Source organism: Notolepis coatsorum (genome assembly GCF_963971535.1).
Source record: "Notolepis coatsorum genome assembly, chromosome: 10".
NCBI classification, from domain to species: Eukaryota; Metazoa; Chordata; class Actinopteri; order Aulopiformes; family Paralepididae; genus Notolepis; species Notolepis coatsorum.
This window is the reverse complement of record NC_140174.1, coordinates 46,916,305-46,939,235: the sequence shown is the minus strand read 5'-3', so window position 1 is coordinate 46,939,235 and position 22,931 is coordinate 46,916,305. Positions and strand designations below refer to the sequence as shown.

Sequence of the window (22,931 nt, the reverse complement as noted above, 5' to 3'; positions counted from 1 at the left end):
ACATAAGACAGTAGTGGTTTAATGATACCATACTTATTAATACAGTCAGGGAATTGTACCCCTCAGTTACAGTGATTGTTTTTGTATGTTTTTTTTGTGTGTGGACCCCAGGAAGACTAGCTGGTTGCTATCGCACCAGCTAATGGGGATCCCTAATAAAATCAAATCAAATTTACTCTGGAATGGTAATATATGTGGGTTTACTTACACTGGATTCATATTTCCTAGCTTGTTACCTATCAAAGGAGACCAGAAACATGCATATAGGCCTTATGGTTCAGGAGCTATCATGATTCATTTGGGGCATGTAATTTCGGACAGGAGGCCTGACAAATATGCTTGGTAGTGTTATAAAAGATGTGATAGCACACATTTGGAGGCAACTGCTACATTGCCATCACATCTTTTCTAGCAGTAGGGGTGTATACCTTCCCAAAAATCACTATGAAAGTTTGTCCCCCAAGATGGTAACGACCAACCCTACTGGCCCACGGCCTAATGCGTAGCCTAGTGGAAAATACAATGTTCCCACTAAAGCCACTAGGTGGCACTGTGCCTGTTGTGTGTTGCTTTACAATGTTGTGTGGCTTTACAAATTACATGCACTATTTTATGCGTAGCCTAGTGAAAAATACAATGTTCCCACTAAAGCCACTAGGTGCACTGTGCCCGTTTGGGTATCCCCTAATTGAGAGGTTGCGCACATGGAACTATATAAGATTATATGGTTGTCAAAACCATTACTCACTTTAAAATGACTTTCACAGAAAAGCCATTGGCCCAGTTATAATTTAGTGGCCCACAATATTGTGTTTTTGTCCGAACCAGGGAGAGATTTGCAAAACAGAAAAAGAAGTCTTGTTTGTGTGTAAGGTGCTGGCTGCTTACAGTCAACACAAAACACTACTCTCACAATAGCATTGCATTCAAGTGACTGGGCTTGAGCTTTAGTGCACAGGGACGTTTCACCACGACGGGGAAGAGAACCCTATTGGAACAGTTGCAGGCAAAGCTTTCTGAACTGGGTGAGAAACACGATAAAGCTATGGAACCTTAACACATCCTGCACCAAAAACGAGTTTACTCGTTATTGCCCGCCAATCTAATAACACCGACAACGAGTTTACTTGTTTTTATGATCGTTATTTCCTTTATTCGCTATTGGCATTCATAATTCATCCAGGAAGGCTCCGGGAGCCAGCTGGACCATAGATATATATAGAACACTAGATAGCTTGCCCGCGCGCGTGTAGCTTAATCCCAGCGGAAGAGTGCAAGAGCGCTTCCGCATTTTGCCCCGATTGGCCGCGGTAACGCCCTCCAAATGCGCATTTTCTTTCCCCCCGCTCAGACGCCGAAATGGAATGCATGTAGTACATTGCAACACAACGCAGCATTTCCGCCTACATTGCAACGTAACACAACGCAGCTGTCAACTGTACTTTACATATTATCCAAACGAGGACCACATAATGTTATTTCCCTGTACATTGTAACGTTAACACAACGCAGCTGTCAACTGTACTTTACATATTATGGTAATACATGTATATTATCGCGACGCGATTCACTCACTGTCAACTGTACTTTACATTGCCATTCTCTAAGACAAACTCTAACCTTAACCAGCTCCTTAACAGCGCCTAAACTTAACCCTTCTAACCTTAACCAACTCCGAAACAATGCCTAACCTTAACCATAACCAACTCTGAAACAATGCTTAAAGTTAACATGCCTAAACTTAACCGGCGAAAGAATGCACGTAAAAAAAGAAAGAAAAAAAATTTAAGGGAATCGAACTTGTCACCAACGGACCGCAGGATACACAGCACGGCGGCATACCAGTTGAGCTAAGCGTCGAATGAAAAACATCAGGGATTACGGCTACATAATGCCGCAGGCTGAATAACAGTAGCAGTGATCGCCTGCTGCGTCCATCGCGTGTATATATGTGTGCTAATATGGTGCGTTAGCGTTAATATGCGATTAATATGAACCAAAGCGTGTTAATATGTGATTAATATGATCGCCTGCTGCGTCCATCGCGTGTATTTATGTGTGCTAATATGGCGCGTTAGCGTTAATATGTGATTAATATGAACCAAAGCGTGTTAATATGTGATTAATATGAACCAAAGCGTCGAACCAAGCGGGGATCTCATGCGCATGCGCGCGCGAGCACCTGGGCGAAGGAAAAGGAAATGCGCATTACCGTACTGGCGTATGGCGAAGAATGCGGAAGCGCTCTTGCACTCTTCCGCTGGGATTAAGCTACACGCTGCCCGCGCTGCCGGCCAATGGAGAGCGACGTCACTGAACCGCCGCCATCTTGGGAGGGTCAGCCTTGAGTGAGAGTGAGTGAGCTGCACAGACAAAAATACTCATAACTCGCTGAAATATTGACGGATTTACAAACGGTTTGGTTTATTACAAGCATTATTAACGTGGCTATGATTCAAGCGGTTTGTAAAAAAAAAACATCTTTAAATGTTTTTTATAAGTATGCAGTATCATAACTACATCTTTGATGTTTATAGCAAACCAACCCGTTTGTAAATCCGTCAATATTTCAGCGAGTTATGAGTATTTTTGTCTGCAGCTCACTCACTCTCATTCAAGGCTGACCCTCCAAAGATGGCGGCGGTTCAGTGACGCTGGTGACTCCGCCTTAAGCTATCTAGTGTTCTATATATATCTATGAGCTGGACCCTGTCTGATATTTCAACGCCTCAATACCGCCGCCTGGTGGATTTCGGGCTAGTTGCACTCCACTCTAAACCGGATGTGGCGCTCTGTGCATCGGGGGAAATCCTCCGGCAGAGATATCTTGTTATGTTGATCAAGACAAACACTCAAGTGCATTTGATCGCCTTCGAGACGCAAGAATCAATATGCTTTCGGCATTTATTGAGTCATACAAACGGAAAATGGATCTAGTAGATAGACATCAAATAATTAGAATTTTTTTTCTCCAGACGCATCGGCCACAGGTAAGAGGAATCTAACGTTAATTCCAGCTCGATTGTCCATTTATTTCATTGCAATCCATCTGCTCAACATATGATGTCTTACTAAGGAAAGCCGTTACTGACAATCAAGGAATCATAAATGCCCCCCCCCCCCCCCCCCCTTTCCTTCACGCATGATGGAGCATAATGTATACCGAGCATATGCATTTTAATTTTTTAATATAGCGTGTATAGGAACGAAACGCCAATCGATTATGTGTAATATGCGCTGGGGCCTATAACTCGCGTTCTAGGAATTACTGCTATACACTCCAAAAACACTTATATTCACGACTGTACTAACACGACAATGTATGAATGGAAAAATATAACGTTCCCACATCCGGAACGTTAGATACCCGATGTTGAATGGGCCATAGTAATGTCGATATAGCTATAATATTAAAAAAGTTATAGCCCTGCAAAGAAGGTGAGCGACTCCATAGGCTTACAGCACTGGCAGAGAGTGGTATAAGATAGGCAAACTGTGTGGCACAGAATGTGTTAATGTAAACAGAAGTGGAGCAATCCATTTCCAGGTAGAAGTTACAGTGCCCTTTATCACAAAGGGCAACAGTATTTAATGACGTTTATTTGCACACTTTTCATGAAACAATTGAAAACAATAAATTATTATTAAATATTAACTAAGCATGAACTGAAATTCCATAATCAGTGCACTGACTGAGACCGAAGTAAATTGGGGGAAAAATACATGTTTAGCAAAAATATTTACCAGCAGTTAGGCCTAATAAAACGGTTGACCTGAAATTATCTTGAATTTCCCCAAGAGGGATTAATAAAGCAACACTCGACTATCTGAATCTGGGATGGGCAAAAGGTGGCGTATTCTAAATTAAGTAGCTATTGTATTTACTACAAGCTTAATATACCAAATGCAAAACTTGACCACTACATTATGTGCTTATTCCACATAACTATGAGTATACACTGTTCTCATTTCAAATTATCCAAAATCTTTAGTGCACCTTTAACTTCCTACTATCGAGTCTACATGGTTCTCGTTTGAAATTAGCTAAATCATTGTGGTAACTAGGAATATTTGGTAAATAACTAACATATCTTGGAAGTTTAACTGAATTATACAGGAGGAATAAATCTCCAGTACTTTTAGTCTTTCAATTTCATTTCACTGCGTGTCTCAGCATCTGTGGACAGACCTCAGACCTGTTGTATTGGAAAAAAGTATTTGTAAAAATGTCAAGTAGAATTACATGTTAATACAGCATGTGCTACAAACTAACTTCAGATTTTCCGTTTCCTCTTGGTTTCCCATTCCTGGAAAATTGTGGGTAGCCGTAATAAAAAAAACTAAAAAAGGTGCAACAACCACAGGCTAAGCATTGTGTCTGCTTCTGACCTTATGACAGAACTGCAACATGGAAAATGAATTTGTTCCTTGGGGGGGGTCCACGAAGACTTTGAAAGCACATAGAATTGAATCTACACATGGAAGATGGAAGGTCGTGGCTGCTGTTTATGTACATGTGTGTATTTTAAGAGTACAAACCACACGAGTACAAAAAGAAAAAGAAGGTCCAAAGAGTCCACCGCCTCCTTGTCAGGTCCGAACGTTATCCTCACAGAAGTAGCCAAAATGGAGGCATCAATGTTCCCACTCCAGCTCCAGCTGTACAGGTCATTATAGTGCAGGTCCATAGCCAGTAGGCTGGGTTGAGAAGTGTGGCCTGTCGTCACTGTTCCAACACTGAGCTTCTCCTACAGCCCTTTCAGGGAAGAAATCTTCTTTTTTCTGGCAGCCAGCATCTCATAGAAGGGGTCTTTGCTTATGGCAGCTCTGCAAAACAGGAGAGTATGGATGTGGAACGTAACAGAACAATATTGACAAGGTTTTTGTTATTTATATTATTCCATGATTTACAGCACGTTCATTGAGACAGGCTCTATAAAGGGATTATCTGGAGTGATTCGGGTTGATGGCGTCATCGAGTCCCTTCACTCCATAGCTGAATCAAATTAATCAAAATCTCTGATTCACGACCCGAATCCTTCCAAAGAATCACTCGCTGATCCGCTCGCAAATAATCACTTGCTGAACGGGGGAGTATTGTTACTGAATGATTGATTGATTGAAAACTTTATTAACAGATTGCAGAATGGATACAGTACAGTTCAATACATACAATTGTTAAGGGGATGCAGACCAGAGAAAGACTTTCATCTTGTTTACATCAGGGTCCCCCATTTTCAATTCATCATAACATATATGACATACACGACATACAGATAGACAATACTGCTACATCTATACATTTATGACATACCAGATTTGCAAATACAGTACTGTTTGTGATACAAAAAGAGTCCAGAAAAGAGAGTATATACATTTGACGTAGAAACTGTACATTGGAGGAGGTTGGGTAGATGGGGGTGGGGGGGTGGGGGGGGGTGCTGTACATTGGAGGTGGTTGGGTGGGTGGGGGGGGGGGGGGGGGGGTTGGGTAGGAGGGGTGGGTGGGTGGACACTGTACAACTGTACAAGCAAAACTGTACATTGGAATATTGACAACCATACTTGGTCATTTACTGTACATTGGAGGGGGTTGGGTTAGGACATTTACAGGGGCCAGTTTCGAATTGCAGTCTCCCGTAGGTGTTCTTTGAGAGTGGTTTTGAACGTGGGTAGTGATTGACATTCCTTTACAGCTTTGGGTAGGGCGTTCCACATTGATGTGGCATAATTGCTAAACGTGTTTAGTCCCTTGTTTGAGCCGAATCTGGGTTTAACATGATTTGTGGAGCTCCCTCTGGTGTTGTGATCGTGGTATTCACTGACCTTTGGGAAGTATTTTGACATGTACATGGGTATCTTAGTGGTGTAGTGTATCTTGTAGACCAGGCCCATTGCAAGTTGCTGTACTCTGTCGTCTACTCTAAGCCATCCTAGGTTGTCAAAGTGGGCAGGGGTGAGGTGGGTTCTAGGAGTAAGGTCAAGCAGTAGTCTGACCAGTTTGTTTTGAGATGTTTGTAATTTTGTTTTTAGCGCCTTTGAGGTGCTTTGGTACCATGAGGTGCAAGCATAGTCGTAGTACCCTTGAATGAGTGCTCCTGCCAGAGTCTTCAGGGTATTCTCATTTACCAGTGAGGAGATCCGGTACAAGAATCGAGTTCGTTGGTTGACTTTTTTTATTACATTGGATGCCATTTTGTCACAGGAAAGATTTGCCTCTAGGATGGAACCCAGGTAGGTAATTTCTTCTTTCCTTGTGACAATATTGTCACCCACTGTAACTGAGAAGCCGTCGGTCTTGCTGAGTTCGTTATTTGAACCGAAGAGAATGGACTCTGTTTTGCCCATGTGTAATGATAGATGAGGCTCGTAAACGTTAACGAGACAATCTGAAAGACTTCTTCATTAGGTGTTAGTTTGGCAGGGGGAGGGGCACTGGGGCAGTAGACCAGGAAATTCTTAACGATGGAACGGCACGTCGCAACACATTTGCCCTCGTCTGTCGCCGTCACGCTGTGTTATTGTCTATGAACCAACACATCAGTTGAAAGCTAAGCTACCTGGCCCATTACATATTACGTGCTTCCAATTTCGGGTTATAAGACCAAACGGCCAACGAGCGTCACTTTCAAAAAAGTTACCACCTCCGGTTTTGCCTCTCGGTGATCAGACTAGTCACCTCTGATGGTGAAAATGATTGACCAGTTTTGTAGCCAATGAAATTCTAGAAACGATGATATATGATGTAAGGGATATTTACAGGGATATATACATCCTTTTCTCTGGCAAAAGAAGAATACTCAAAGCCTCTCCTGAGCGTGCGAATGCATTGGTGCCAATGGCCATTTTGGATAAACATACCGCTGTAAAACACCATTTTCTGTGGTATTGTTATCAACTTTGGACCTGTACTAGATACAATTCCATAACTTTTCCAAATGTCCACGGCTATAGTAGGAACCCCGTTTTGATCGCACAGAGAAAAGGATTTAGCTCAAAAAGGAAGAACAGATGGGACTCACTTGATGCTGTTGATCCATTCCTCCTTTTCTTCTGCAGTCGGGGCAGATATTCTGTAGAAAGTGTGGTTGCCTTCGACCACACGTCCGTCTGCCTCTGTCTTGCACGCCTTGATCACCTGATCCCTGTTGTCTGGGATGTAGAGCTCAAAACAGTTCTGCAGCAGAGAGTGGGATGAGAGAGACGGATCAATAGAGATTATGGGAGACAAGAGAGCTTTGTAGTCATTCAGTGGCTTCTTATAGAGAAACAAGAAAAATTATTTCTGGAAAAAAACAGCAGAGGTTAACATTTTGATCACCGGGGTTAAATTCATAATTTACCATCCCTCGCCAGCCTTATTTAACATGGAGAAGTTCCCCTTCTTTGCTATAACCTTTTAAATTGTATTGCTAAATTGACATTACTATGGCCCATTCAACGTCCTATATCTATTGTTCAGGGTGTAGCAACGTTATACTTTTTCATTCACATATTCATACTAAAATACGGTCTAAAGTATAAGTATGTTTTTATCGTTTTCTGCAGCTTTCTCCAGAACTTGATTTATAGCCCTAAATGCATTATATTGATGATCAAATACAGTTTGGTAGGAATCTGTGAGAGATAAAAAATTTCAACTGGACGTGCTTCTAGGAGTTACTACGTATGATCTGATGTTGACCGGATGGGGGCGGGTCGTTTATAATTCCGTGGGCAACGTTATATCATTCATCTAGTGTGGGTGATATGATCATTAGAGCAGTTAGTATCGAAGACGTTAGAAAATAACGCTGAAACTCACCGTAGCTTCCTCGCGCCGTTGGGTGATTAGCGTGGAACAGAATTTTTTCTATTATGGGATGTCGAAATATCCGATCCATTTCCAGGTTGTATAATAGTATATACGTCCAAATCATGTTGTTTATCGAGTTATTGGTAACTGATTGCTATCCGTTGTGATCAGCTCGAGTCCTGGGACTATTAGCGAGTGATCGGACCGAATTGAAATGAGCACCAGCTTCCACTTCCTGTTTCTGCCCTGGGCGATCCGCCGATCGGCCACCAGATGGCGCTCTTGAACCGTTCGAGAGTTGAGAGGGGCTCAACAGTACATCTCATGTCTCCGGGGGAGAAATATGATTTCGATCACAGATTTTAGAAATATTGATATCAAAGACGCTGTCCAGCGTCTTCGGCAGAATGAGCATGGCGGGGAAAGACGTGTTTCAGCGTTTCCGGCGATTAAAGTGTTAATGGAGCTTCTTGACACTTTCCGTGCCACAGGTCCGGTGCTCCGGAACCCTGTTGCGTGTCAACGCCCACTTCAATGATAGAGCTCTCATATTTGCGAACGCATAAACTATATCTTCAATTATGGCTATGTGTATAATAATAGCCGTCGCTTATCAATGACTTGTTTGCAGTCAACATTGTCGAAACGGATTTTATTTGTTTATTTTTATTTATTTAAAAATAAAATTATCGGTTCATTTCCGTTTTATACCATTTTGAAAAACTAGTTTTTTGAAAGTTTCAGGAAAATATAAAGATTCTGTGATAATTGCCCTTTAGTGGAATACACAAAAAAATGTAATTTTTCGGCCTATTTATGAATCGTTTTCAAATAAACGCTAGATTATCGATAGTATATGTGTACTTATGCACGCTATAGAAGCGGGCTGAAAAATCTATTATCCATTTCCTGATCAGCACACACACACACACACATAGGGCCCACGTTGATATCTGTGAAAAAAGCTCTGATTATCCCAAGACTGGTAAAATAGATTCCTTACCTCAGATCAGATGTTCTCCAAAAAGATTATTCCAATTCCTGATCGCCATTCCAAATATCGATTGCGTTTATTGATCCAACGCTGGGTGGTCGAAACACCGATTCCACGCTGTTCTGATGGTCCACAATGAATCCGATCGGCTCGAGTTACATGCCTGAGAAGTAAAATGTGGAAGCAGGATTTTTTTTTCATGCGTTTCATTCAATCCAATCCAAAGGGGTGCAGTACCACACGGAGAGACGATAGGGGGCTGTATTTTCCCAATGGAGCTCAGAGAGAGTTCCAGTGGTAACGGGAGGCTAGATTGATGAAATATGAATGGAAATCGCTAATTAAAAAAAACGATTAAAAACGAGATCTCTCGTCGGCTGGCACTCAACGGTTGGTATGAACTAACGAGAAATCTCGTTGTTGGCACTGAAAGTGTTAACACATTGACTGCCGTTCACATAGATCTACGTTTCTGTCGCCCGATGGTTGAGTGCCGGAAACGTAGATCTACGTTTCTGTCACGGTATTTCTTTTATTATCTATTGCCATTCATAATTCAGCGGGGCACCTTGTGCATACTGTTCTGAGTGTGTCTGAGCTGGCAGACGGTATTATACCGCCCTCGGCCAGTAATGCACCCCGTTAGAAACGGGTTGGTTTCTTTTCTCTACCGAGCTGCGGCATGGGGGCGGGTCCTAAACACTCCGGCAAAACACACGCTTGTAGGGATGCTTTGGACTACTGACCGCGCCCGCCCGTTGAAGAGCAATGTCCAACAACGTCGGAGGCACGATTGCTATGGATAACTGGAATGGCGATGAGATTATTGGATTTTTTTTTCATTACTTCAGAGACCAGGTAAGGACACCATATATGAAAGCTTGCGTTGATCTGATATTTATTTTTACTGCGATTGAAGCTATCTGTGTTATAGCTGTTTGGCTGTTTTCCGTTGGAGGGGGGGGGGGGGGGGGCGCAGGTCTAAATCACATTGCATGCATGCACGACAAAGGATAATAGTGATGATCTAGCGTTGATTTCAGGAAGATCCGATAATCAGGCGAAAAATGACAACATTTTTTTTTTTTTTATCCACTTTTTCTCCCATTTTCTATATTTTCTCCCATCCCAATTTTCGTATCATCCAATTCAACCCTCCCCTGTCACGGACGCTGTTTCTTGCCTCCCACAAGCCGGCTGCAATGTGGACTAAGTCATACATAGTACAAGTCCCCTCCGGTACCTGAGGTAACAGCAGTCGCATCTTTTCACCTGCGCAGCTCGATCTCTCAGTGGCGAGGAGTAACGTGTGGGAGGCTCACGCTGCCCCCGACACTTCCTGATTCTACTGCGCAGGCGCACCAACCGACCTGTAGGAGTCACTGTCCACAACGCCCGATCCCCACCATCAGTTTCCCACCCCCTAATACGGCCAATGTGTATTAGTACGGACGACCAGCTAAACTGAAAGCAAATGTGGAGCGCTGGGCTCAAACTGACGAGCCCAGCGTTTCCAGCATTTTGTGGCGAGCGCCTTGCCCACTACGCCACGTAGCCGCCCAAAATGACAACATGTTTATTGAATTACACAAAAACGCTATTTTCGTGTCTTTTCCCTGGAATTGCTCAGAAGCCGCCGGACTATGTTCATATTCAAAACGGTTTAAAACGGAAATGTACGGATGAAAAAAGAATCTGTTTTTTGCACGTTGACCAGAAGCAGCAATGAGACTCGACTGCGTTATTAGACCCATAGCTATACTATAAAATATAGGTTTAGGTCTACAAAGTACAACTACGTTTACATGGGGTTAATGGACGGCACGGAAGTGGTCACTTCCCGGAAGGGGCGTGGTACTCAATGTGTTAAGAGTAAGATTTCTGATCATTTGAGGAACTCGTAGACTTGAATCAAGTACAACAGTGTGGAATAGGCATGTAATTCAAGGTTGAGTCGACATGGTCCGTACTCTGTCACACGGTTCACACCATCAATGAGGACTGTGTAGAATAGAATAGGCCTTTATTCCCTCAGTGGTACATACACATACTACTAACTGTATGTGTACGGTGTACAAGGTCCTCATTCCAAACAGTCTTACAGGATGCACCTTTAATAACATCACTGGAGACAGAAAAGAGAGAAAGAGATAGTGTTTACCGGTTTCTTGGAGTCCTCCACTTCTCTGATACTAAGATTCTCCAGAGGGATGATCCCCCGAGGTTCCTTATCCTAAAAGAATAGGGAAGAGCGTGTGATGTCAAGCGTTCTGTCTGCACCCTTAGCCACAGCCTTGAGACGAACACTCTAGTCTTAACACATTCTGCGCCAGACCCGAGATATCCCGGGTTAACTCGCCATGCGTTGGGTGTCAGACCCAAGATTTCTCAGGTTTTGGTAGTTTATTCCTTTATTCGATATTTTTATTTATTATTCATCCACGGACCTCTGTGTTACCATAGGGAATTAGTCTGAGGTCGCCAAAGTGCAATACCGGCCGCATCCAGCTAGACGGCGGTATCGAGCACCCTTTGTAACCTTGTATCTTAGCCTATGTAATGGCCAAACGTCTCCGGTTAAATTTGTCCTTGTCGGGCGAGGCGAGCGGTTCTCCCGGTTCCATTGAAGCGCGTCAAATATCCTGATCCAGGGGGAGCTCCAGTAGCTCACCGCATATCTCGGCGCTATTTCTGCGTCGGGGAAAACCGTGCTGCGTCACGGATCTGGTGGACTCCGAGTTCGATTCCCGGACCCGCCGTCATTTGCCAGAATGTCTTCCCCTGATCTATATCCCGTTTCACCCTGTATCTGTCGGTCATGCTTGACCAGAAAAGCGATAAACGCTAAAAAATAAAGTTTAAAAAGAAAAAAAATCCTGATCCATATTATCCGTGGACCAAATGGACATTGGATGTACCAGATGGCGATGAAACAATTGGAATAATTTTTTTGGAATACTCCCGATCAGAGGTAAGAACGATCCGACGTCAATTTTAGCTTGATCCTGCAATGCTTTTATACCGATCGGGCTGATACGCGTTTTTTGTGTTCAATACGAATGCCGTTACTGACAATCAAATAATCAGAAACGACCCCCCCCCCCCCCCCTTTCATGCATTCATGATGGAACATAATACCTATGATATAGATTTGATTTCAGAATAATAGCGTGTACAGGCAAGAAACGGCAACGTCTATAGTGGAATTGACATATAAGGCTATAACTCAGCATTTCATGAATTACCCTAGACAGCTCTAAAACCATACTTATATTCAACACAGTATAAATTTTTTTCGTTTTCACATATTGAACGAATGGGCCATAGTATTGTATCCATAGCTATAATATAGAATATAGTTATAGCTCTACAAAAAAGGTGATGCACAGCGGGCCCCGACTAATAGCTGGCGCCGAATGAGTTAAGAGTAGGCACACTGGACTATGCTCCCATCAACATTTATTGGTAGATTACCACCATACACAATGTCACACGTTGCGACAATCTTAGATTAGATTCCGATTTAGTGTCATCGTACAGTAAGTGCAAGGTAACAGTAAAGTGCACAACAATATACAGTGTAACAATATACACATAATATGGAATTTATACGTATATACTAGGGATGCACGATAATTATCGGGTTGATAATTATCGGGCCGATATCAGCAATTATGACGTCATCCCGATAAAATTATTGATAGCTCCGATAATAATTATTTTTTTTACACTTTTTTCTTTTCATGTCAACGTTCAAACGCACAATATATGCTTACTTAGGATTTGACTTGATTCAACAACAAAGCAGTCGGGGCAATGGCAAGCCGAAAACGGTTGAAAATTTGGTTATTTGAAGTTTGGATTCTTTTTTTCACAACTGAGGTAGGTAGATTACATTTTTAGAGACTAAAGTACCGAAAAAAGGTACCGTTGGGTACCGGTATCGATTCACAGGTACCGGTACCGTATCAGTTCAAATGTGAACGGACCCATCCCTACTGACAAAGCACAATACCTGTTGGTTTTTAGTTCACTCATTGTTCAGGGAAACACATTGTTAATGACATTGACGGATTGTGAATTTTGTGATTGACTCAAATTATATTTATTTGGAAACTTTATTTGAAGAGTCAAAACTGTTCTCTTGGCGTTGTTTTGTTCATAGTAGTAACGCTCATGTCATGATAAATCTGGTTAGGTCAAAACTACAGGAATATACATACAAACAAATATATACCGTAATTCCTCTAATAGTAACCGGGTCTCAAATACAAGCCGGGTCTCTATTAATGGCCGGGTGCGCTCTTGAGCTAAGCAATTATAAGCCGGCCTCCTAATACAAGCCGGGTTACTAATATACTGAGCTGCATACTGAGCTAGTTACTTGATTTCACTTTGAAAACGTTGAAATGACCAGTGACCACCTGTAATTGCACTGTTTACTATTTCATACAGTACTTGGTTTCAATAAATGAACCCAGTACATTTTACTGGGTTCAAACTGACACAAAATGTTGATTTATTCATTATGATCCGTTTGAAAATGTGAAATATAGGCCTCCCTCTTATACAGGCCTCCTCCTAATACAAGCCTGGTACCCGCTACAGTTGAAACAAATACAAGCCGGGGTTACTATTAGAGGAATTACGGTATTATAATACAATAAATATATATATATATCGGTTATCGGTATCGACCTTGAGGAGCAGAAAGTTATCGGTATCGATATCAGGGTAAAAAAAACAATATCGTGCACCCCTAGTATATAACGAAGCTACTGAGTAAATATGCTAATCCAATTATGGATTATGGTGATGTAATATATAGACATGCTGCCATTTCTACCCTTAGATGCTTTTATCACTCTGCTCTTAGGTGTATTACTGCATGCTGCCATTCAAATATAATAAAATAGTTTGTGGCCGATTTCTTGAGTAAAAAGGTACTTTGGTGAACCAAGATGCTAGCCACAATTTAAGTGTGTCAGTCTGTATCAATATTGTATGAACGTTATGCGAAGTAGGCAACATGTTGTTGACATCATTTGGAAACGTACAAACACAAACCATTGTTTATATCTTTTAGATGACACTAAGGTAGCTGTATTCCAATGCAACAAGTGTTACTCCAGTCCTTGTTTGTTTCCAGGTTTTCGCACACACAGATCTCGTGAATCCAGCTGCATCACAAGGTAAACACACACACACCTCAAGGGATTTCAGAACGAGACTTCTGTTTGCGCTAGATTTCTGTTTCAGTGGCAAAAACAACCACTTTTAGTGGATGTACATTACTTGGGAACCAACTAAAAACAAGAGGGAAATATTTTCACAGGACATTATGACCACTTGGAACCACATTATGTAAAAGAAAAAAAAACTCAGTTAAATCTTGTACTACTCCAAAAGCATTTTTATTATTATAAGAAAAACAAATATACTGCTACCGTCCAAAATTAGAAACATACAGAGATATACATTTTAGGCTATACCACCCAACCCTAGGTCCACCCTCAATAATCTCTGAGGATCTAAATAAAGGTTAAATGAATGATACAGTACAAGCAGGGGTGCAGTCGTAATATCAGAACTGCCTGGACGCCGTGTGCACGCACATGCGCATACATGTTCCCACACGTGCGCACAGAACAGATGATTATTATGCATAAATAGTAGGAAACATGTTTGTATAGGAAATTACAAGTTTTAGTTTAGTTTTTGTAAATATTGCCTTGAAATAGAGAAGCTGAAAAAGGTAGCAGGATGTAGCCTTCAATATATAAATAAATTATATTGTCAACAGATATGGTTGAAACAATGTTTTAAATGTAATTGTAGATACAATATTGTAGTTACAATTTCTTTAATTGAATTAACTTAAACTAGAAAAGTAAATACAAACTAAATTAACAATGTAACTTACAGTTTATAGAAGGACAGTTTCCTTCTGAAGCACAACTTAATGCCTCATCCTTCCAGTCGGGACCATTTGTCACATAGTGAGAGATCCACAGATCAAGCAAACCCCCACAGGGCTTGTATTTTGGTTTTGCACTTCTCGTTCTTTGTTATGTTATTGGTATCCTATTATTATGCAAAGTCTAGGTGATAGATAAGTGCCGGTACTTGGCGCACGGCGCGACGCGTCGGCACTTATTGTGAACGCATTTTTGTGTGCGCGCGCGCATGCACATCCGTGCGAGTACTTCTGCTCAGAAAACTGCTGGGACGGCGTGGTACCACGTGGGACCACCACTGCACCACTGAGTACAAGTATAAATACACTATGGTAGTAAGCCATACTGGCCAGTGGTATAATAAGAGGTGTGGGATATACCTACAGTGTGTTCGACGCAGAGTGGGTATGTAAAACAGGAATATATGCAGATATATGTATACAGATACTATACAGATACAACTATAGGTTGAGGTAGGTGATTATGATTACAGTGCAAGAGAGTTGTAGGCAGTAGATGGGTATAGATTGAGTATAGTGTCGTGGAAAATATTATCATGTCATTATAGATCTGTGTTGAGATATCATTTTATCATTTTACAGCTTGACTGTTTCAGTGTGACCAACTAGTGTAATGCGTGTGTCTCTTTAAGAGATTCCAAGGTACCAACATCTCCTCAGCCAGCCAAAGCAAGGTTATTATTAATTCCCGTAACTGGGAACCATTTTTATTTACTTTCATCATCATACCTGTTCTAATGTTACATCTTGCAAGTGTGTATAAACTATGTTCTGCCCAGACCTCCTGGTCACTTTATGGCCAGACGCTAGTGTGTGAACATGATGTATCCGTCTGTAAACTGTCCTTTCATTGTGGCCACGGTGAAATAAACGTTTCTATTATTAATAATGACTCAGAATGATTTATAAAGCGGCTCATCGTTTTGTCCTTTAATATTTCCCATTACAATAGGCAACAGAGTTCAGAGGTCTGCTTTTGTAACACCCCTCCCCCCCTACTCTTCAACTAGCCCAACACATCACACATGGCTAACGCAAGCTAGCTCTCTCTTGGGTCTGGAACCGGACCTCCCCCTGGCTGGGTCCAAAGCCGACCAGAGTCCCAAGGGAGAGCTAGCTTGCGTTAGCATTCCACAGGTCTGACGAGGCCGGCCGGCGTTAAGTCATGCAGTTACTCACAGTGGTGTACTCAAAGTAGTAGAGGCAGTTGTCTGTGAGGATAAACCACCGTCTCTTCCACGTCTTAACTCGTCCACCTGAGGACAGATTACAGGTTAGCGAGGACCAACACAGGATTACATCGTTGACCACTTTTTCCCCGCTATAGGTGCAGTATAATTAGACCAACTGTGGTGATATTAAGTTATTATTACAGACACACTTGGCATAAAAAGACAAGCAAAAGAAAGCTTATTGACTGCAAAAGTTGAGCTCACTGGTTGGGGTTAAAAACAGTTTTCAGTGGACAGTGCTACGACGAGAGGAAACCTTAGCCCTTTAACGTCAGGGGGAAGGACCCAACCAAATAAAAAAACAGTGCAGGGTAAAAATGCCTTCAGAAACATAAAAGGCATAGACAATTTCATCTTTGTAGATGAAATTGTGAGGACGCATTCTAACGCACACAGCCATTGGGAAGTGAGGTGGGGCAAGGACGCACTCAAAGCAAAGCAGCGTGTTGTTAAAAGCTGAGGAGTTTGAGCTTTCAGATAATACATACCTCCTGGAGACAAAACCCATGAAAAGCAAACAAACAAGAAATATGTCAACAAAAACATCTGAGTCAGAAGTTTCCACACACCAATAGAAACCTTGCACGGAATGTTTATGTACTTCTTTCTTCCAGGATGGCTGCCTGTAACATAGCAACCATTGTTTTGTGCGATAAGAAGACGACTTTGTTGCTACGTGTTGATTTATGAGAAATATATAAACAATATATATAAATATATAAACAAAAACACAATCGTTTTGTGTCTTATTACTGGATCTTGTAAATGATTCACAGTAGAACGGTAATATCATGCTTTCCAGTGTTTTACCTACTCTTCCGCTGCCCAGAAATTAGATTTTTTTTTAATAAATAAATATATATATATTTTTAATCTAATAAAATCTCTTAAGTGGTTAGCAATGATCACTACACAAACATTCTGTGCAAGGCCAACATAAATGTAACTTTACAACATAACTGCAACATCAATTCCATTCCAATCCTAGCCACTAGATGGCCCTCTAGCTCATAATAAACCAACAGAGGATTCTATTCATCCATACTATAAACAAGTATATTCACACAGACATGGAGGTGGTCTATTTCTATTTGAATCAAGTGCACCCACACACCTAGCTTGAGTAGCCAGCCCTCTCTGTCTGGGTTAAAGAAGGTGTGTGTGAGGTCATTCCCGTCATCCTCTGGGATCTTAAAAGGTTCATTCTTGATGCTTTCATACAGGTTCTGCGGAGAGCAAAGTAGGAGGTGGTAAGAGGGGCATCTAAATTGTATTGTACAGGTCATAGTTAAGGTAAAACACAGTCAAACAGAGGACAAGACGGAGAGGACACATGACACGGGGAGGCTGGTTTCACAGATATCGATTAGAGGGGAGGTGGAGACTAATGCATCAAAAGGGTGCTTTTCAGGAACAAAATCACATTAGTCCAGGACAAGGCTTAAAGGAACATGCCAACTTTTTGGGAAATTAGCTTATTTGCCATCTACCCTGGAGTTAGACAAGCAGATACATACCCTTTTCTTCTCTGTGCATGCATTAGGCTTAGGGAACAGCCGTACCGTTAGCCTAGCTTAGCGTCATTCACTGGAAGTAGGTGTGCCAGTGTAGCCTAGTTCCCAAAAGTCACGAATTACACTCCAAATACAACTCCAAAACGTTCCTGTAAACATGTTGTGACCCGTGTATTTACCACGTGAAAAAAAAAAATAATAAGACATTTTCGTTTTCTAAGATATATACTCAGAATTTTTTTTGCCGAACCACTGCTGCCTCGGTGCAGTGATTTAGCAGCAGTGGTTCGGCAAAAAAAATCTGAGTATATATATCTGCTTAGAAAACTAAAATGCCAATAATTTTTTCTCTCCATGTGGTAAATACACAGGTCACAACATGTTTACAGGAAAGTTTTGGAGTTTACATTTACATTTAGTCATTTAGCTGACACTTTTATCCAAAGCGACTTACAAGTTCTGTACGACAAGTCATCAGGAAGGGCACAACTCTATCAGTTAAGCAAGACCCAGCCAAGAACGAGACTAGGCAAGCCTAGTTCAGCAAGACCCAGCCTAGAACAAGACTAGGCAAGCCTAGTTCAGCAAGACCCAGCCTAGAACAAGACTAGGCAAGCCTAGTTAAGCAAGACCCAGCCAAGAAATAGACTAGACAAGCCTAGTTCAGCAAGACCCAGCCAAGAACGAGACTAGGTAAGCCTAGTTCAGCAAGACCAAGACTAGGCAAGCCTAGTTCAGCAAGACCCAACCTAGAACAAGACTAGGCAAGCCTAGTTAAGCAAGACCCAGCCAAGAAATAGACTAGGCAAGCCTAGTTCAGCAAGACCCAGCCAAGAACGAGACTAGGCAAGCCTAGTTCAGCAAGACCCAGCCTAGAACAAGACTAGGCAAGCCTAGTTCAGCAAGACCCAGCCTAGAACAAGACTAGGCAAGCCTAGTTCAGCAAGACCCAGCCTAGAACAAGACTAGGCAAGCCTAGTTAAGCAAGACCCAGCCAAGAAATAGACTAGACAAGCCTAGTTCAGCAAGACCCAGCCAAGAACGAGACTAGGTAAGCCTAGTTCAGCAAGACCAAGACTAGGCAAGCCTAGTTCAGCGAGACCCAACCTAGAACAAGACTAGGCAAGCCTAGTTAAGCAAGACCCAGCCAAGAAATAGACTAGGCAAGCCTAGTTCAGCAAGACCCAGCCAAGAACGAGACTAGGCAAGCCTAGTTCAGCAAGACCCAGCCTAGAACAAGACTAGGCAAGCCTAGTTCAGCAAGACCCAGCCTAGAACAAGACTAGGCAAGCCTAGTTCAGCAAGACCCAGCCTAGAACAAGACTAGGCAAGCCTAGTTAAGCAAGACCCAGCCAAGAAATAGACTAGACAAGCCTAGTTCAGCAAGACCCAGCCAAGAACGAGACTAGGTAAGCCTAGTTCAGCAAGACCAAGACTAGGCAAGCCTAGTTCAGCGAGACCCAACCTAGAACAAGACTAGGCAAGCCTAGTTAAGCAAGACCCAGCCAAGAAATAGACTAGGCAAGCCTAGTTCAGCAAGACCCAGCCAAGAACGAGACTAGGCAAGCCTAGTTCAGCAAGACCCAGCCTAGAACAAGACTAGGCAAGCCTAGTTCAGCAAGACCCAGCCAAGAACGAGACTAGGCAAGCCTAGTTAAGCAAGACCCAGCCAAGAACAAGACTAGGCAAGCCTAGTTCAGCAAGACCCAGCCTAGAACAAGACTAGGCAAGCCTAGTTCAGCAAGACCCAGCCTAGAATAAGACTAGGCAAGCCTAGTTAAGCAAGACCCAGCCAAGAACAAGACATGGCAAGCCTAGTTAAGCAAGACCCAGCCAAGAAATAGACTAGGCAAGCAATTATTATTATTTATTTTTTAATACAGTATATCTATATTTTTATCATGTAAAAGTTTATATATAAAATATGCAAATTGTTTATGCAAAACAACTCCCAATGTAATATTTTCTTCCCCATCTTACTTTGTTGTATTTGGAGTGTATTTCGTGACGGTTGGGAACTAGGCTACACTGGCACACCTACGTCCAGTGAATGACGCTAAGCTAGGCTAACGGTGCGGCTGTTCCCTAAGCCTAATGCATGCATAGAGAAGAAAAGGGTATGTGTCCGCTTGTCTAACTCCAGGGTAGATGGCAAATAAGCTAATTTCCCAAAAAGTTGGCATGTTCCTTTAACCCATGTCTTTGAAAGCAGTCTGTGGAGAGAGTGAGAAGAGATGAAGGTACCCTGAGTAGTTCTCCAGGAAGGTCTCCTCCCTCGTTGATCCCTCTGTTCATGGCGGTGAATCTCTGGACAGAGGGCTTGTCCTTCACGTTGGGGTTGTGCAAACTGGTGTTCAACATGATCACAGCGAACGACAAAACGTAACACGTGTCTGCAACACAGGACAGGAGACGGAGGACAGCGTGTTACAGGGGGCTTCACCGCGCGTAGTTTAGACCTGTGAAAACGCTTTCCACGCATGACGAGGAGCATGATAACCACGCAGATGAGAGAAATCGTTCACATGCAACAAGCAGGCAGCAAGCATCGTAATTGTCACGAAGGTTTTCTTGAGTCTAACGTTGCCGTAAAAGAACATTAAGCCACTTGGATTTCTCAAGATGGCCACCACCGACGAGGCAGAAATGCCATTTCAGTCATAGTGTTCGACATCTCAACGGGTGATTGCAGGTCAGACGGACTTCTCATCCATCTTGCTGTAAAAAGGAATGATTCTGCAGACAAATTAAAGCAACACTTCCTATTTTATATTCGTGCCCCAGTAAATATAGGAAAAATTGCCTTCCTGTAATGGATTGATTCAGAGTCACAAATTCACGAGGTACAGTTGAATAGTCAGTTCCTACCAGACTCTACTACTAAACTTGGAACTATGACATGTATTGCTAATGACCAACTCTTTAACCACAGCAACTATTTTCAGGCATGAATGAGATTAAGATTTTAGATTAAGGGAAATAATGAATGACTGAAATCTAATTCTATAAGGGAAAATTGCATTTTTGGCATCATTGGTGGTAGCCATCTTGAGAAATCTGTTCCAAAATGTGCTGCTCGTTGCCACATGTGAACAATTCTGCCAAATCCTGCAGTTATCTGCTTAGCTACAAGTTCAAGTTTGTTTATTATTTGTCACAACAAAATACAGAATACTTTATGATGAAATGCTTGTTTCTGTATGAGCCCGAGAGTGTGCTACATACAGTAAAAAAAAGTAAGTAAAAAAAGTTATTAAGTAGTAAGTAAAAAGTAAGTAAGGGTATGTTCAGTTAATATACAATATACAATATATATACAATACAGAGTAAAATGAGTAACAGTGAGGTACAATGCAGAAATTAGATGAGGTACAAAACTTAGGGTAGGGTGCAAATGAGGTATGAATGTAGTGCAAATCTCTTTAATAATAGATAAATATAAAGTGTGTTAAAGTGTCTAAATTGAGTAAAGTGAGCGTTTGTTTTTCGTATTTGATCCACTTTTTCTCCTTATTTTCTATTTTTTCTCCCATCCCAATTTCATATTGCCAATTCTCCCCTACTCTTTCTTGAACATTGCTAGACTATGCCTCCCACTGGTCGGTTGCAGTGAGGATAGTAGCCTTGCATCACGTGTCCCCTCCGGTACACAAGGAGGCAGCCTGTCGCATCTTTTCACCAGACAGCGCAGACTCTCAGTGGCGAGGAGTAACGCGTGGGAGGCTCACGCTGCCCCCGATACTTCCTGTCTCTGCTGTAAAGGCGTCACCCAACCGACCTGTAGGAGTCGCTGTCCACAACGTCCAATCCCCACCCATCAACTTTCCACCCAGTAACTCTGCCAATTGAGATAGTATGACGACTGGCCCAAGCCGGAGGCAACGCTGACTCGGGGAGTCGAGACCGGAGTCTCTTGCATTGGTGACAAGCGCAATCTCCGCTACTCCACCCAGCCGCCCTAAGTGAGTGTTTGTTTAAAGTGAGTGTGTAAACAAAGGGTTGGGGTAATTTCATCATCACACACACAAACCTGTGCTCTGGAACACACCCGGGTTGCAGCGACAGTATCGCTGGGCAAAGGCCTCCATCATGCGGTCGATCTTCTGGGCCTCACCGGGCAGCCTGAAGCTCCACAGGAACTGACGGAGGGCCTGCACCAGGTTCAGGTCTGTAAACTCATGAAGCTCCACAAACGCATGCAGAACCTCAATGTTGAAGTCATCTCTGCACACGCAACCACAACCACACCCAGAGACACACACACACACACACGTCAATAATATACATGTCATATCAAGTCTGAATGCAGTTCTGCTTAGTACCAACCAATTGGCAACCAATAGATTCATGTGATGGATGGATTGATTACTCTGGTGTTCAGATATATATTGATTTGACCCACTGTCTCCTCCTGCTGCCAGAGACATACAAACACATGCCTGTTACATAAGTCATACACAGTCTGAATCTTGGACCTATTCCAGAGATGGAAATCCTCAGGATTAGGGATTATGTTTTTCCAATTATGGAATTGACCCATCTCAAACCCCACCCTCTTTTCTTGATCCTCCAATCACAACTGTCGCTTCCCTTGGACAAACTTTTGTATGTCCGAGGGAAGAAACTGTTGTGATTGGAGGGTCAAGAAAAGAGGGCGGGGTTTGAGATAGGTCAACTGGTTTTCCATGTGCATCATCAGTTTCTGTTACAAAGGGGAGGAACAGGTGCACAATAACCGTCAATAACAGTCACTCACCTCTCCCCCAAGTAGTCTCCGATGGCAGTCTTATTAAGCCCCTCCCCCTTATAAAGAAATTGGGCGATGTCATCACTGGTGTTCTTCAGCAGGGAGCTGTCGATCAAAAACCGGATCCCCTGATTTTACAAGAGACAAAGCCAATCAGATCATATGCAAGAGTTTGAAAACCATAACAAGGTTAAATGGCAGCACTTCAGTATATTGTCTGGTTCTTTTACAAATCGAGAAAATGCTCAACTGACTTGAAGAGAAATCAGAAACAGGAAACAGGGAGCTGACAGGACTGTCCTCCACTTACCAGATTCCTTATTCAGTCATAGGACTTTGTTGACTAATCAATTAAGTTGATTTTGACGTTTTCCACAAGCAATCATCTAAAATTGAGTGTTTTCCACTAGAAAACAAACAAAACACTAATAAAAACAACTAATTGATCATCAAACAAAGTGATGGATTAATTAAGTCCTAGTAGCAACACACTCCATACTACGATGCAAGAACAGCGGCAAAGCAGTCTTTTATCTGGGCCTTTGATCTTTTGACATCCAAGCCCTTCATTTAGAGGTTGTTTTGCTCTAACCTTCTTGGGGTCCATGTTGAACTTCTTGCGGCCCATGGCCACCTGCTTATTCCTTTGCATGTTTTTCCTGCAGAGACAAT

The 22,931-nt window shown here is 42.3% G+C and overlaps 1 protein-coding gene across 2 annotated transcripts in view; it reads right to left on the bottom strand.

Annotated features, from left to right (window-relative positions):
• Positions 1–4,500: 4,500 nt before the first annotated feature.
• Positions 4,501–22,931, bottom strand: part of cyth1b (cytohesin 1b) — a 38,185-nt gene continuing 19,754 nt past the window's right edge. For both annotated transcript variants that reach the window (XM_084323920.1, XM_084323919.1), the window contains exons 4-12: positions 22,852–22,918; positions 22,269–22,387; positions 21,543–21,736; positions 19,757–19,905; positions 17,112–17,224; positions 15,946–16,024; positions 10,951–11,022; positions 7,023–7,177; positions 4,501–4,827 (exon numbers count right to left, since the gene is read on the bottom strand). In XM_084323920.1, coding sequence (XP_084180046.1) covers positions 4,749–4,827; positions 7,023–7,177; positions 10,951–11,022; positions 15,946–16,024; positions 17,112–17,224; positions 19,757–19,905; positions 21,543–21,736; positions 22,269–22,387; positions 22,852–22,918 — 1,027 coding nt within the window. In that variant the 3' untranslated portion in view covers positions 4,501–4,748. The remainder of the gene's footprint in view (positions 4,828–7,022; positions 7,178–10,950; positions 11,023–15,945; positions 16,025–17,111; positions 17,225–19,756; positions 19,906–21,542; positions 21,737–22,268; positions 22,388–22,851; positions 22,919–22,931) is intronic.